General features: G+C 47.9%; 8 protein-coding genes across 8 annotated transcripts; 5 read left to right on the top strand and 3 right to left on the bottom strand.

Moving 5' to 3' along the window:
- Positions 1 to 1,480: 1,480 nt before the first annotated feature.
- Positions 1,481 to 2,187, bottom strand: ASPVEDRAFT_36290 (uncharacterized protein). Its single transcript, XM_040811179.1, has one exon. It carries the CDS (start codon positions 1,864 to 1,866, stop codon positions 1,510 to 1,512), a length of 357 nt encoding a protein of 118 aa, XP_040662664.1. The 5' UTR covers positions 1,867 to 2,187; the 3' UTR covers positions 1,481 to 1,509.
- A 2,714-nt stretch (positions 2,188 to 4,901) lies between these two features.
- On the bottom strand, positions 4,902 to 6,342 carry ASPVEDRAFT_36289 (alpha/beta hydrolase). Its single transcript, XM_040811178.1, has one exon. It carries the CDS (start codon positions 6,206 to 6,208, stop codon positions 5,294 to 5,296), a length of 915 nt encoding a protein of 304 aa, XP_040662663.1. The 5' UTR covers positions 6,209 to 6,342; the 3' UTR covers positions 4,902 to 5,293.
- A 1,001-nt stretch (positions 6,343 to 7,343) lies between these two features.
- On the top strand, positions 7,344 to 8,190 carry ASPVEDRAFT_78646 (uncharacterized protein; the record flags this gene model as incomplete). Its single annotated transcript, XM_040816582.1, has 2 exons — positions 7,344 to 7,593; positions 7,652 to 8,190. 2 exons carry the CDS (start codon positions 7,344 to 7,346, stop codon positions 8,188 to 8,190), a joined length of 789 nt encoding a protein of 262 aa, XP_040662662.1.
- Positions 8,191 to 8,416: 226 nt separating this feature from the next.
- Positions 8,417 to 9,946, top strand: ASPVEDRAFT_872908 (TauD/TfdA dioxygenase family protein). The gene is made up of 3 exons (XM_040818028.1): positions 8,417 to 8,869; positions 8,935 to 9,144; positions 9,197 to 9,946. The coding sequence occupies exons 1-3, from the start codon at positions 8,735 to 8,737 to the stop codon at positions 9,800 to 9,802; spliced, it is 951 nt and encodes a 316-aa protein (XP_040662661.1). The 5' UTR covers positions 8,417 to 8,734; the 3' UTR covers positions 9,803 to 9,946.
- Positions 9,947 to 10,156: 210 nt separating this feature from the next.
- On the bottom strand, positions 10,157 to 11,398 carry ASPVEDRAFT_120021 (uncharacterized protein; the record flags this gene model as incomplete). The annotated part of the gene is made up of 3 exons (XM_040805759.1): positions 10,157 to 11,092; positions 11,174 to 11,222; positions 11,283 to 11,398. The coding sequence occupies 3 exons, from the start codon at positions 11,396 to 11,398 to the stop codon at positions 10,157 to 10,159; spliced, it is 1,101 nt and encodes a 366-aa protein (XP_040662660.1).
- Positions 11,399 to 11,709: 311 nt separating this feature from the next.
- On the top strand, positions 11,710 to 13,276 carry ASPVEDRAFT_23876 (aldehyde dehydrogenase family protein; the record flags this gene model as incomplete). Its single annotated transcript, XM_040809603.1, has 3 exons — positions 11,710 to 12,452; positions 12,509 to 12,909; positions 12,993 to 13,276. 3 exons carry the CDS (start codon positions 11,710 to 11,712, stop codon positions 13,274 to 13,276), a joined length of 1,428 nt encoding a protein of 475 aa, XP_040662659.1.
- A 115-nt stretch (positions 13,277 to 13,391) lies between these two features.
- On the top strand, positions 13,392 to 14,312 carry ASPVEDRAFT_260308 (Zn(II)2Cys6 transcription factor domain-containing protein). Its single transcript, XM_040809850.1, has 2 exons — positions 13,392 to 13,513; positions 13,563 to 14,312. The coding sequence occupies exons 1-2, from the start codon at positions 13,440 to 13,442 to the stop codon at positions 14,143 to 14,145; spliced, it is 657 nt and encodes a 218-aa protein (XP_040662658.1). The 5' UTR covers positions 13,392 to 13,439; the 3' UTR covers positions 14,146 to 14,312.
- On the top strand, positions 13,974 to 15,599 carry ASPVEDRAFT_260312 (fungal specific transcription factor domain-containing protein). The gene is made up of 3 exons (XM_040809851.1): positions 13,974 to 13,991; positions 14,039 to 14,811; positions 14,901 to 15,599. Exons 2-3 carry the CDS (start codon positions 14,228 to 14,230, stop codon positions 15,340 to 15,342), a joined length of 1,026 nt encoding a protein of 341 aa, XP_040662657.1. The 5' UTR covers positions 13,974 to 13,991; positions 14,039 to 14,227; the 3' UTR covers positions 15,343 to 15,599.

Genomic DNA, 15,599 nt, shown 5'->3' with positions numbered 1-15,599 from the left:
CTCAGCTGGCTGCGTCGGACATTGTTTGGGATACCTTGCTTCTGTTATTGTTTCGTGAGCTTGCTGATTTATCCATATCTATCCATATACCCGGACTTAATGCTTAATTAATACTCCTCACTGGAAACAAACATGCTGCTCTAGTGACTCTTATCTTGAAACTTTGGTGAATTAAACGCACTGTATTGATCCGATGAGATCATTGCTGCATGAAATCTTGAAGTCTAATCTTCTGGAAGGCAGTGATTATGAGTAATCCAGACCTTGTGGTGTTCTGTTCTCTCAAATCACTGTCTTCAGGAAACATTTCCTTGGGACTCACTGCCTCGCATCTTTTTCTCCACCCAGCCGCTTGAACCTCCACGCAGACAACCTACTCTCTTGGTCCCTAGTCCAAGTTGCATCTTGATCCTAGTTATGCCTGCACACCTGCTAAATCTCCAATCTTACGATGCCAACCCGCTGGGAAGTTCCGCACACGCATGAGGCCCGTAACACCCATATCTTCTCGGGAGATGGAAGCTACCTTGGTGGTAAGCCAATGCATTCTTCTCAGAGAGTTCGGGTCAGCTCCATGCTCAAGTAGAAGCTTGACCACTGCATTATATCCATTTCTGGATGCTAAGTGAAGGCTGTCATCACCATCTTCTCTAAGCTTCGTTGGTTTCTCAGTTGAGCAACACTCTCCATACTCAGATCGGCAAAGAGTGCTCCCCGAAGCTCGTGAGCGGATAACAGCTGCTCAGCAAATAGTACCTATTAGAATAACTTTATCATCTGCCATCTGTCATTTTAACCTACTTGAGCTAGAATATTCGCGTATAGCCTATAAAGAGCATTAGGGGCTGCTGTGATTATTGAGCGCAGATATCCCGTGTTGTCGCAGATTATCCTCTCTTTAATCATCTGGCTATTACATTAGGACTGCCCACTGAAATGTTCCCTGAGCCTTGGATAAGATCTCGGCCACTAGCTCTTTATAATCTACCTCTCTCTCAATCTCTTTTAATTAATTTTTAACAAGCCATCGGATATCCTCGGTATTTTTCTCTTCCACTGATCTGGTTTTGTGTAGAAGTCATTGCTTGGACAGCAAACTTCATGAGAACAGACTTCCCAGTACCAGGATTTCCCTTAATCCAGAGAAGTCCTCGTGGGCTAATTAACTATTCTTGGGATCATGGTTCGTCAAGAAGCCATGCACATGTATCTTTTGTAACTTGTATCTCATTATATCTGCTTTCCTGTTCACGAAAGCTGAGTGACTGCAGACATTCTGTATTATGTGAGCTGCCTGTGAAAGATTATTCCTGTGAATGGTAACATACTTATGTTTGCGTGCGGCAAGGGCGCTGATACTTGAGAAAAAGCATTATATGACAAGAGGCGCTAGACCACTACACCAAAAACCCTACAAGGCTGGTGGCTAGCCAGCTATCCTCAACATTATATTAGGACTATTATGAGATATAAATTGGAGGGTTTTTCTTGCAACTATCCTTACCTTGTTCAACTCCTGGCAGTTTTTTTCTCTGTTCCAGAGGTGGTCGGGACAACTGACAAGAGAGTCCTAGCGTATGCAGCAGCAACAAGGGTTGCATGCCCTTGCCACTGTTTGTTCTTATGCGAGTCACAGTAGTCACAAATGCCCCGGATGACGAGGCATGGTAACTGATCCATCAGCCCAGCCGCCTCCATTTCAAAGCAGAGAATATTTCGCTCTCTGGTAATAGAATCTCGAGTCCCAGCATTCTTCATGACTTGAGTCCCGGAAGCAATTAGGCCGTAATGGATGACTGGTTCATTGCTTCCGCGGGCTGTACGAGGTACTATCTGGAGCCTGTCGCAAAGAGAACAGTCTTCCATGCCACGCTTGTGATCATAATCTGCCTTGAATAGCCATAAATAATTCTAGAGCTGAGACTCGCCAGCACCCAATACCTAGGTAGGCGGAGATAACTTTTGGGAAAAATATGTTTCCTTGAAGAACTTGAAGGAGCTGGGAGGTTATTTATCGGATTCGTATCTACCCCCTTGATACATTCATCAGCGCCTCCCCACCTGTTGTTTCCGAGGATCTGGCGGCAGATTCATTGCATAGGGCTATCAAATACCCGGCCGTGAGCGATGGGCACTTTCACTTCCTCATTCGAGACGTCTGGCGGGCGCGGTCAGTCTCGGTTTAGTGAGGAGTAATGGATGGAGGTGGGTTGATTAGATCGCAGTGCAAGCTTGGGCAGCCAGGAGTACGTAGCAGAAGCCCTACAGCCCTAAAAGCCAAGATAATAGTACGGCAAGGAGCAAATAAGAGAAGCACATAGAAATGCCTCCCCCCAGTAAAATGCTGGTCTTTTTTATGTATGCCCCTCGCACGGGCTCGTAGACTTTATCCCTTCCTCTCACTACGTTCGCTTCAGGGCACTATATGGCCGTTTTACATGAAACGAGCATGTGGATATTATTAGAGCTGGATATTTGTAGGATTCTGGGCGCCATCTGTTTTGAGTCTGCCTAGGTATTGTATCCAAGCGTATTTTGATCGGCATCAAAATATCTAAAGGGCTCACCGCCAGTTCTGACAATATTCCTGAATATTGACATGTTTCATTGGGATTGAAGATGAATATGATATCTTGCACTTGTTTTATGCAAGGGCTCACCGCTAGTTCTTACGGAATTTCCGGACACTAATAGTTATTCGGTCTCAGGCTCCCATATATATTAGCATCTTGTTCTCTTCCATAAACAGACTATAATCTTATCATTAATTAATTTGCAACTCTTTTCTGATCCACTCCTAAAATCCAGACCAAGTATCAACAAGATGAAGGTATTGACTGCTCTTTGGGTATTTGTCTTCGCTACCTTTGTAGCAGCAGCGCCCGCGCAAGCGAATGGTCAAGATAAGAACAGCGTTGAAAAGAGACAAGTACGTGCTTTTTCCCTACCTGCAAGATGACTCGAGAATATATAGGCTGATAGAGATGGGATATGGATAGGGTGTATGTGGTTAATCCTTTCTACCTGCAAGATGACTCGAGAATATATAGGCTAATAGAGATGGGATATGGATAGCTTGTATGTGGTTAATCCTTCCTGCTTGCACGATAACTTGAGAATATATAAGCTAACAGAGATGGGATATGGATAGCTTGTATGTGGTTAATCCTTCCTGCTTGCACGATAACTTGAGAATATAGGCTGATAGAGATGGGATATGGATAGGGTGTATGTGGTTAATCCTTCCCACTTATAAGATAACTTGAGAATATATAGGCTGACAGAGATTGGATATGGATAGGGTGTATGTGGTTAATTCCCTCTGCCTGCAAGATAACTTGAGAATATATAGGCTAATAGAGATGGGATATGGATAGGCTGTATGTGGTTAATCCTTCCTGCCTGCAAGATAACTTGAGAATATAGGCTGATAGAGATGGGATATGGACAGCTTGTATGTGGTTAATCCTTCCTGCCTGTAAGATAACTTAAGAATATAGGCTAATAGAGATGGGATATGGATAGGATGTATGTGGTTAATCCTTTCTACCTTCAAGATAACTCGAGAATATAGGCTGACAGGGATGGGATATGGATAGCTTGTATGTGGTTAATCCTTCCTGCCTGCAAGATAACTTAAGAATATAGGCTAACAGAGATGGGATATGGATAGGATGTATGTGGTTAATCCTTTCTACCTTCAAGATAACTCGAGAATATAGGCTGACAGGGATGGGATATGGATAGAGTGTATGCAGTTAATCCTTCCTACCTGCAAGATAACTTGAGAATATAGGCTGACAGAGATGGGATATGGATAGCTTGTATGTGGTTATCCTTCCTGCTTGCCAGATGACTTGAGAATATAGGCTAATAAAGATGGAATATGGATAGCTTGTATGTGGTTATCCTTCCTGCTTGCCAGATGACTTGAGAATATAGGCTAATAGAGATGGGATATGGATAGGGTGTATGTGGTTAATTCTTCCTTCCTGCCTGCAAGATAACTTGAGAATATAGGCTAATAGAAATGGGATATGGATAGCTTGTATGTGGTTAACCACCCCTTCCTCTCCCAACCCCCCCATGCTTAGATTATTTAAGAATACTCTTGTACTAACCAAACCTAGTGAGTGTCCTGTTGGATTTTTCCAGTGCTGCAGTATCAGCAAAACCTTATCTATGTATGACCTCAGAATCATGTTATACTTGTCCTCCACTGATATATTTTTATTAGCATGTCCAAACTGTACTCTACTATTCTTAGGGAATGTGTCGTGCATAGCTGGGCTTTGGATAGGGGTCTTCACACGCCTTAGTTTAGGTTTTTCCTATTAAATTAGGTTTCCCTATACTTCTATGCAAATGCAAAGGCTTCTTTTAATATAGTAATTCTATATTTCGTCTTAACTACCTGAAGCTTAGTCATAAAAAAAAAAGTCCATATGTTTTCTGATTACAACTTTTTCATAGGAGACTGTTCGAGCACCTGTGTAAACCCCATATCTATCAGTACAGCTTTCTACGTACAATATGAGGGTTCAACTCAAACTATACTAGGTCTTAATATTGATACAATAGCGCTCCGAGCTGGAGACTCCTTTTATCAGAGAAAACGGTAGCTAACAGCTAATTATTCTGCCTTGCTGACGCTTAATCATGTCATAACAGAGCTATAAGATAATCTAACCCGGTTATATCGTGCGATATAATGCTATTGCGAAATAGGACTAGGGTTAAAGCGGATGCTTTGATGCGGCAAAGCGAGTGATTTCCTAAGCGTCTATATATAACCCACTGAAGTATCTGTAATCGTCCTAACCGATGGTGGAGCTACCGGATATCGACGTCTCCGAGCACCATCGTAGAGAATCACAATAGTTATATTTAAGTATAAATTTCGCGGGGGTAAGTGGGTATCCATAGATTAATAATCCTATTAACACAGCTATCATACAGTGCTTGTCCTGCTCAATTAAACTCTGGATTCTGGTGCCCCTGGTGCATCACGAAAAGTTGGATAGATAAATCTTGACTGGCTTAGTCTCCCCTCTGGCCTTGCCACTGAGAAGTCCGCCTTGCTATCCTTGCCAGATTGACGCTTTTCTTGTACCATTAAGCTTTCCGGTTATTATCGTTTATTTCTGGCCAAAGAATTTGGCCTGCATACCATGCGCCATGTCCCTCTGTTCCGTAAGGTGGATTATACTACGACTTCTGAATGGAGCCGGGTGTTCGATGATGCAGTATTGCGAATAAAATAGATACATGCCCCGCCACCACCAAGTTAACCTTAGAGCACAAGCGTTTTGTGCAGAAACACGGCGATTTGCTGGACAGCATGTTGTACCGTTTCTGGATTATCGTAAAAGTCGAAGTGAGTTGCCTCTGTCCAAATGCATTCTTTCGGTCCAGCCAACAAATCGTAGACCTTGGATGCCTGAGTAGGGAATGCTGCCTTTTGAGAATGAATCATCAACGTCGGAGCAGTAACATGTGAAGCCTTCTCAACGGGGTCAAAAGCGAGCCATGACTCCCATGACATGACGGCAAAAGAATTGCGCCACGCGCGAACACCACCGCCTCGTGACGGATCCATATAGTAGGAATCTTTAGGAGTTTTGCTTGCTGCAGGTTCAGTATCCGAGTACGCTTTAATCGTCTCAATTTCGCCCGTCTCTCTGTAAAGCTCACGAGCTTGACGACCTGAAGCCTTTCGACTTTCAACCCCATCAGTACCAAACAGTGTTGAAAGTAGACCCGGCTCCCCGAAAAAGCCTGCTACTGTTACCAAAGCGCGCACACGATGATCCTCTGCTGCAGCATAAAGAATATTCCCAGCAGAAGTGCATATGCCCAAGAGTGCTGTAGCAGCGACGTCCTTCCGGCTTACCAAGTAGCTCACTGCTGATGACAGGTCTTTAGTCTTCTGTGTCGGGACTTCTGACTGACGCTCCGCGCCACTACTTTCCCCCCAGTTGGTATAATCAATGGCCATGGCGATGATGCCGTGGTGCGCCAATTGGCTCGCATATGTACCGCTCATCTGCTCCTTGACAGACGCCATTGAACCGCCAACGACGACGGCAGGATATCGTTGATTGCAATTATAGGTTTTAGGGAGGTAGAGATGGCCAACAACGGAGCCGTTGCTTCCGTTCGGAAAACTAACAATTTTGGGGACATTCCGAACCATCGTAGAAATCATGTTGAAATGGACTTGAGAAATTTGGTTTAGGAGATGAGACGATCAAGGGTGACGAAACAGAAGCCCCTGGTACGAGTAAATAATACTTTTGCTATATGTAGCATGCATACGAAGATGACCGGTTTATATCATAGAGAGCGGAGAGAGATTAGGTTGGCGATCTGTTCGGCGATAGGACGTAAGAGTGGGCCGTATGATGCCCGGCTCGTCAGCATCCGCTCGGAACCATCCGGACAGCTAGTACGTTCCAGGTTTACATGATTGAAAGTGATTATGGCAGCTCTGCCACTTGTGCCTCGAGAGTACGTACTGCCTTCGGCTGCCGAAGAGCTATGCTGATAATCTGGAGGGAGCCATAGCTCTCTTTGACCCTGAATAGAATATACCTAATAAGAGAAATAGAGGTTATAAATAGTAAGTTCTAAGAAATAAGGATTATTAATAGATTAATACTGAACTTTTTAGTATCCTCTCTTCATAAAGTAAAGAGATTCTCTTCTATACTGAGTAATCTAGAGGCTGCCCTGCTCCTCGCGAGCAGGTAGAGAGTTCTGCGGAGGGTCTTACAAGGATTGGGACGCCCAATTTTCCTTCTGGAAAGTGGGAATCAGCCGGTTCTTAGTAAATCGCTTAAATTAGGTATGTGGGGTATTGACAGATACTTGCTGAAACTGTACCCTTTTATCAGTGTCCTTTTGTCAGGATGAGGAGTTGATGTACTGGCTAGTACTGAACACGTCCAGTGGAATCAGATAATTGATTGAAGGTATTTCAGTATCATTCCGGTTTTCTACTATTCTACGTGGACAAAGGTGATGGTTGACTATTATAGCGGGCCATCGGGAAGCTGCACGAGCACGGAGCCACTCATTGCAGGCAGGTGCCTGGAGACTTTTGCTTTAGAACTGTACCTCCCGTACCGTACAAAAACCTTCACTATAGAATGCTTTACGTAAATTCAGAAAACAAACTCCGGACATACCGGGAATTGAACGATCGGAGTGGGGTAGCTGTAGGTGACAGCATCTAGGGCCGTCAGCAAGGAGCTATAGATGAACTTGGTGGTGGGGTTGATCGAACAATAAATATCCAGCGTCTCCTCTGGCAATTAGGACTACTATAACCAATCTTCACAATGCACGCCTTAATATTCGGCGGCAACGGACGCATTGCCCGTGCTATGACTAGGATGATGCTCGCCCGCTCCTGGACCGTAACTAGCATCATCCGCAACCCCCAACAGGCATCTAGCATTCTTGGGCTTGGTGACGGTCAGCCAGGAACTATCCATGTACTGCACTATGACCTGCAGGACTTGAAAACTGCTCAAGACGCCGAGGCACTTTTTAAGCAAACAAGTGCAACCTGTGCTGTTTTCGCAGCAGGTAGGACTCTCCTTCTTTACAGGTCCTGGCTCTATATCCCAAGCTAATGATAGAACAGGATCTTTCTCTAATGTCTTCTCTATCGAACGTGATGCTGCTAAATGTATTATTAAAGCTGCTACAAGTCTCGGCTCTGTTACGAAATTCCTCATGATCTCCTTCCAAGCCTCGCGCCGGAAACCTGCTCCTTGGTGGAATATGCAGGATATCCAAGACTACACCTCTGAGCAAAATTCGTACCCCGAGATCAGTGACGCTAAGATACAGGCAGATCAGTACCTTGTTGCAATGGCTAATGCACGACGAGTCCGTGGTGCACCACCATTTCAGGCGATCAGCTTGCGACCAACCTGGTTAACCACGGGTCATGGGACCGGCAAGGTCACTTTAGGGAAGACAAGAGCAACAGGGAATGTTTCGATTGAAGATGTTGCCGCGGTGGCATTGGAGATGCTTGGGCGGGAGGATGTTAGTGGCTGGTTTGACTTGTTGTCGGGGGATGTGGCTGTCAAAGACGCTGTTGAGGGAGTGGTGAGGGATAAAGTAGATTGTATTGAGGGGGAAGATTTGCAGGCGATTTATGCACTGGCGGACTAAGGGCTGTGCGTAGGTTGGCTGCAGCCTCTCTTTTCGTTTGCCCATAGCTCATGAACCCGCCGCGTTGAAGCCACACGCCGGCTGGTTAGTAGTATGGTGGGTGACCACACGTGAATCTCATGAAGCCTCAGGGCGCATGTTTGGGTGTTACCCACAAGGGGAGTAATGTGTGCCATAGTAGTCTCCGTGTTGCAAACCCTCTACTGACCCAAGATACCGGGCTTCTGCAGAATTCCTATTCTCGAACTACGTCTTAGGATTTGAGGACCAAACTTCCACCATGTGAAGTTGTCACATTATTCCAGATGGGTGCAGATGGGTATAGAAGGAAATAGAGCCAAGGCACATTTACTGTAATAAAGAGTGGAGGCGAAGCACGGCAGAAGATGGCAAAAGATGGGGCCTGGCAGGAACTCTACTGAGAGACCCACCGAATTAATTCTACTATGCAGTGGCTATGATATATCAAGAGGTCTCTCCCGAACCCAATTGATATCCATGAATAAACTACAGAAATTGAGCTGCTGCTGAAAATCTACTCAGGATGTCAGAAATTGCGTTCTCTCATATCTCGGCCAAACCACTGCACCCAACCTTTGGTGCTGAAATTAGTCGAGTGGACTTCTCGTCCCCTATAAGCGAGAAAGTGTTCGCAGAAATACACCAAGCTATAACAAAGGTACATCTCAGCTCTCAATATGTTGTCTTTTGATCACAGCTGGTGAGCAGCAGCTAAGGAAACAGTACGGGGTCCTCGTCTTCCGCAACACAGGGCTCACAGACGAGGGCCATATTGCTTTCTCTCGGAAATTCGGGGAACTGGACGATGTGATGCCATACATTAGCGCTGGTCGGAAGCACCGTCTCAAATACCCTGAGCTTTTCGACGTCAGCAATGTCGAGGCCGATGGGTCAATCCTGGACCCCGCAAGTCCACGAGGCCAAGCGAATAAGGTACTCACGAATCTTTCCCCTAATACAATATGCTAACGAATTTGGATTCAAGGGAAATGATCTCTTCCATGTGGACTCAAGCTTCAACCCCCGTCGCGCTGGGTATTCGTTGCTGCTAGCGCACGAGCTGCCACCGAGTGGCATGGGTGGCCATACTGCCTTTGCAGACACAAGGTCGGCATTCAATGACCTCCCCTCGGAGCTTAAGAAGAGGCTACTGGATAATGACTATGTGGCTTGCCACTCCATACACCACTCTCGGAAGTTGGCCGCCCCTGAAGCCTTTGCTGGCGTCAACCCGCTAGACTATCCCATGGGTCGACATAAACTGGTGCAGCGCCATGAAGCCTCAGGGCGCATGAACTTGTATATTGCGGCCCATGTGCACCATATTGAGGGGATTTCACCGGAGGAGTCGCGGGCATTATTTACTCGGCTTTTTGAACATGCCACTCGCGACAGCAATACGGTGGAGATCGAATGGCAGGCGCCAGGCGATTTGGTCGTTTGGGATAATACCTGCACTATGCACCGCGCTGTTGGAGGGCCCTTTCTTCGTCAATACAAGAGAGACATGAGGCGGACAACCGTCCATGATTCCAGCTTGACAGCCTGGGGTTTAAATGAACACACTGATGTTCGGCAAGGTTTGCCTTGAACAAGCCTGTGCTGTGTGGAATGATATTTTCTTATGATCATCTACACTCAGACTTGGCAGGTTTCCTTTGTTCTACTTTTCTGGCATCCAGTATGTTCAGTACGTAGATAATTAATGGATGATAACAATATGTTTCGAAATATTGTACCCGTATTTCTGTCCATAGAAGATGTCATCGCACTACACTGTCAGTCTTGTAGGTAAAAGAAGTGGATGATCTCTCTTAAGACATGCTACATAGTCATGCTAGCAATTAGCGAGGACTTCCCTCCTGTATGAGCTGATATTCACAGCTTCGCTGGCGGTGCAAATGGTGCTATTCAAAGTATTTGGACGCTAGAATTGTGCTATATACTAAGTAGATGATTGGAGGTCTATGACGACTCGACCTTGCAACTTGCCTCCTTCCATCCCTTCGAAGACCTGGTTGATATTATCCAGCTTTTCGAGACGAACGGGGGTAGTGACCACTCGCTTCGCCATAACCAGTGTCTCCATTGCCTCCCTACGATTGCCCACATTGCTTCCCACGATGGCCAACTGCTTGCCGACCATCAGGTGAGGATAAGCATTCGCAATCGGCTTCGCCTCGCCCGGGACCCCAACACAGACCACTGTGCCGTTGAATTTTAAATAGGAGAGAGCGTCAGAATATGCATCATTGCTGGCGCTGCATATTATGGCAGCAGCAGCTCCAGTACCTCCAGTGATGGCCAGCACTTCATCTATGATGCCTTTGCCTCCGTCACCCGCAGGAGAACTGGCGAGGGTGATATCAATAAAGGCTTCAGCTCCACATTCTCTGACAAGGGCCTCCTTGGGCCCCGTATCCAGGCCAATGATTCTATACCCCATTCCTCTACCTCCAAGCTGCACTCCCAGATGGCCCAACCCTCCGCCGGCTCCAGCAATGACCACCCAGTCCCCAGGCTGAGCTCTGCTCCTTTTCAGCGCCGAGTAAACCGTAACCCCGCCACAAAGGAGTGGTGCGGCGACTGCACTTGCCAGCCCGTCTGGAATGGGAGTCACATATCGCGCGGGAGCCAGAACGTACTCCTGAAATGTGCCGGGCCACGTATAGCCCGATATCTGCGAGTTCACGCAAATTCCATCAGCACCGGCCAGGCATGGCATGCAGTTGCCGCAGGCAGACGCGATCCACTTGATGCCCACACGGTCGCCGGTTTTGACGCCTGCGTCTTCGCATGATGGGCCGAGCTGGGCTACAACGCCTACGCCCTCGTGCCCACCGACCTGTCCGCTTTTAACAGGCTCTGGAAGCCAACTCCACTAATAGTGTGATAAGTACATAAAAAAAAAAAAAAAAAAAAAAAAAAAAAACGGAGAGAAATTGAAAACGGGGGCTCTCACCTTGTTTGTCATGAGGCTGAGGTCGGAGTGGCATATTCCAGAATGAGTCCTGAGAGGGATTGTGGTTTTAGTGTGAGAGAATACAACAGCAGCGAGGAGAGTGACTTACATCTTAACCAGAAGTTGGCCGGGGCCTGGCGCCGGTGTAGCCAACTCTACGATGCGAGTGGAAATTTCGCCCGGCTTGTCGTACACAACCGCTTTGTGTGTTTTGGGGATCTCCATGGTAGACTATTTGATCTGGCAAACGGAGTCTGCGAGGCACTGGGTAGTGGTAGATGGTATATACAATGGGCTGCGATTCTATTTCTTATAGATGATGATTCCTGATATTTTGCCAATTCCTTTTCCGAATCCATCTACAGCCACCGACGCAAGACTATAGCCATTGTCCCATCTGCAACCGTGTCTACCGGCTATAGATGCGCGAGCATGGCCGCCGTGACCTAAATTTCTGATATGAATAGGTTGCGATAGGTGCCTTTTTTTTTTTTTTTTCCATCCAACAAGAACAACAAGTCCGTCGCAGTGTTACAATGGCAGCATCCCATCTAAACTTTTCCACTTTTCATAATATCGTCAATGGCGAGCACCGTGGCTCCGACAAGACAGCCTTCGGTGTTGACCCATCTACAGAGTGCAAGTTATGGGATGTTCCAGTGGCCACGGCGCAGGATGTAGAGGATGCTGTGAATTCTGCCAACAACGCTTTCGAGGCCTGGTCCACGACACCTTTCGAGCAGCGAGTGACGAAGCTCGCTCAATGGAGACAACTCTATGAGAAACACGTCGAGGATTTCACTAGGCTGCTTATGATGGAGTGTGGAAAGCCGCGCTCTGTGGCAGCCGGAGAAGCCAACGAGGTACTCGCCCTATTTGATCACAACGAGAGCCTGCGCATCCCGGAGGAGTGCCTGGAGGATGACACGCGTGTTATAATCACGCGCCATGTGCCAGTCGGTGTTGTTGCTGCTGTATGCCCGTGGAACTTCCCCCTGGTGTTGTCCCTGGGGAAGATCCTGCCTGCGTTATTGACGGGGTGCTCGATCATCGTTAAACCATCGCCCTTCACGCCCTACTCCGCGCTGAAAATGGTTGAACTGGCCCAGCATGTATTCGCTCCTGGTGTTGTGCAGGCCATTGGTGGTGATGACTCTATCGGCCCGGCACTCGTCAGTCACCCCAATGTCCACAAAATCAGCTTCACCGGCTCCAGTATTACAGGCAAGAGAATCATGGCCTCGGCAGCTGCAACACTCAAAAGAGTGACTTTAGAGCTGTAAGTAGCTACTTAAAAAGGCTAGTTACCCAATGCCTGACTGACACAACCTATAGGGGAGGTAATGATCCAGCGATCATATACCCTGACGTGGACGTTGAGAAGACTGCAGCGGAAGTGGTTCAAGGTTGCTTTGTCTTCTCCGGACAGGTGTGCGTTGCAACCAAGAGAGTCTATGTGCATGAATCCATTTACGCACCATTCCTAGATGCCATGGTGATCGCGGCTTCCCGGATCAAGGTGGGCAAGGCGGACGATCCAAGCACCACGATGGGCCCGATGCAGAACAAGATGCAGTACGACAAGGTCCAAGAGCTCGTGGCCGACTGCAAAGCCCAGGGCTACAAATTTGCCCTCTCGCCACGTCCTATTCCCACCGGCGCAGGCTACTACCTCTCCCCAAGCATTGTCGACAATCCACCTCCAACTGCCCGCATTGTAGTTGAAGAGCAGTTTGGTTCGTCAAGCCCCATAGGTAGTGGCAATGCCATAAGTAGTGGCAATGCCATTGACAGTGGTTACTAACATTGTTTCATGCAGGCCCGATTGTGCCGGTTCTCAAATGGTCGGATGAAGCAGATGTCATTGCTCGCGCCAACAGCACCTCGGCAGGCCTTGGAGCGTCCGTGTGGAGTGCCGATACTTCTCGCGCCGAGCGCGTGGGCAGGCAAATGCAGGCCGGCAGCGTCTTCTTGAATTCATGGGCCAAGACGACGCCACGGGCAATGCTGTCTGGACACAAGGAGAGCGGGATTGGGGGGGAATGGGGGTCCACTGGGATGCTGCAATACTGCAACACGCAAGTCGTGCATATCTTTAAATGATTGGCTGCTCCACAGTAAAAGCCATCTATTGCCGTGTTCCCTGGTTTAGTATAGTGCCTCAGTATTTCCACGGTCAGACCCCAGATGCGGAGACAGCGAACGCGGATAAATGAATAGATTCTGCTGCACGCACTACACATCGAACTGTTAATTCCCCTTTACAATGACCCGTAGTCGAAATGTCCGCCTTTACCGCGCGTGCCAACGGTGTCGCCAGCGGAAGCTCAAGTGTGATCCGTGGGTTGCTTGATGCCTCTCTCTCTGTTCCCCACTAAGCGAATCTTAGAACTACATCCCCTGACGGGGCAAGGTCCTCGTGTCGGCAGTGCGTTCGAGCTAGCAATGAATGCGTCCTCGCTGGATCGCGTCGGGGAGGCGATTTCTCCAGGTTTCGACGTCCGCGACATGGGGGGAGCTCTACGCCTGTTGGAAGCGTCGACACAACACACGAGCCGACAGCGCAGACTGAGTATCGCGAGAAAGCAGTAGAGAATCCCATCTACGACGAGTTAACGAATCCCGGTGATGCTCTTCAAATCCTTGCGCGACTGGCAGCAGCTCCAGCCTTCGCGGATAGGGTCTCCGCCGCAAGGCGAGAATATTCAGAAGCTGCACTGTCGGCGAACAGTATGATGGCCCAGTCAACTGTATCTGCGATGGAATTACTGGTGATCAGCGTGTTGGGTACGGACCTGGTGGATCGGCTGCTGCATCGGTATGAAGCACCGCCTGAGCAATATTGGATGGCTTCTGACTGTCTAGCTACGCAATCAACTACCACACCTTCTGTCCTCTTGTCCCCAAAAGTCTCCTCTGCGCGACAGATATGCGAAAGCTGGCCATTGATGAGCCGTTCCTCCTGGTGGTGATTTTGACGATCGCATCAAAGGATGAGGCTGTATATCAGGCCACTCATCAACACTGCTGTCGGTACGCCAGATTTCCGTCCGTATGGGACAGTCTTTCTGGTCGAGGGGCCCCTCCCTCTCGACTCACTTCACAGCCAAAGATTTTCCGAGTCTGTGCCTTAGGGCAGACGCGGAACATAACTATGCATTGGTGCTACAGGCCAGCATAGAGCTCACTCAGCTACTTCATAACGTGCATGATATCCTGTACTCGTCCAAAGAACGACAAATGCAGATGGTCCGGCGAGGGGACTACAACCGCTATCTAGATGACTTTCGGCGCTCCCTGTTAGCATGGCAAGGCCGGTGGGACGATCTAAAAGCATCCCCGAAACTAAGTTCCACCTTACGGATTGTCAAGGAGTACGTTCGCCTGTATGTCAATGCGTTCGCCTTCCAGTCAATTCTTTCAAGGGCAGTCCGCGAGAACCACCATCATGCCTCCGGTGGGACTATCTCAGAATCAGACCCGAGGCATCCTCTCTCTTTGTTTCCCCACGGCATCACCTCGACTCCAGAGGGTGCATACGTCCTGGAAGCATTGGATGCGTCCCGGGACATCCTAATCATCACTAGTCAAACTAACCCGGAATCGCATCTTCGGCACATGCCCTTCCGCTTCTACGTGTATGTGCTTCTCATTAAACACCTATCCGAGTATTCTATGTTTTATATTATAATATAAGGTAATATGGCTGAAAATAATTTTGATATAGATATACCGTGTACTCGGCCGTGTTCCTCTACAAAGCGCAGGTCTTCGGGGCTCTAGGGCCCGCCGAAAAGATCGAAGCTGCTTCCCTGGTGGAGCAATACATCAGGGTCCTTGAACGCGCAGCTACCAACGAATATCACGTCGCTAACCGGTTCGCCAGCCTGCTAAAACGGATGTGGATGTCTGATACCACCGTCAGGGAATATTCATCGCCGATGAGAATGGCATCTCCCGCCCTGGAACATTCGGGTATGAACTGCGAAGCTCTCCAGAATATCAGCATGATCGATCGCCAAGTTCATCCAGATGTTGCATTTGGAACGGGAGTTCCAGCGCCTGCAGACATTGCAACCCCGGAGTTCAATTTATTTTGTCCAGAGTTCTCGAGTTTAGAGTCCGAGCTGGTTGGGCTTGGTATGGGTGCTGTAGACTTTCCAATATGAAGAGAAATTTTCCGGCTATAGATGTATCCTTGGTTGGCCGTTTCGTGTGCAAGACAACGTGCCACCTCCTCTTTCCGAGCGGCTGTAGATGGACAGAGCTAGGCAAACTAGAATCCGGGGTCAAAATGTGGAGACGTATAGCCAGAAACGGCCTAAGATGGTACGAGATGGCTAGAGATGGATAATTCTCTATGGAAACCCCTATATCAAGCGTCCCCGGGCAAATGATGCCTATTCAATTACCATGTTTTACCTCC

The sequence above is a fragment of the Aspergillus versicolor genome (assembly GCF_001890125.1).
Source record: "Aspergillus versicolor CBS 583.65 unplaced genomic scaffold ASPVEscaffold_1, whole genome shotgun sequence".
Classification (NCBI taxonomy): domain Eukaryota; kingdom Fungi; phylum Ascomycota; class Eurotiomycetes; order Eurotiales; family Aspergillaceae; genus Aspergillus; species Aspergillus versicolor.
This window is presented reverse-complemented; position numbering and strand designations above follow the sequence as displayed.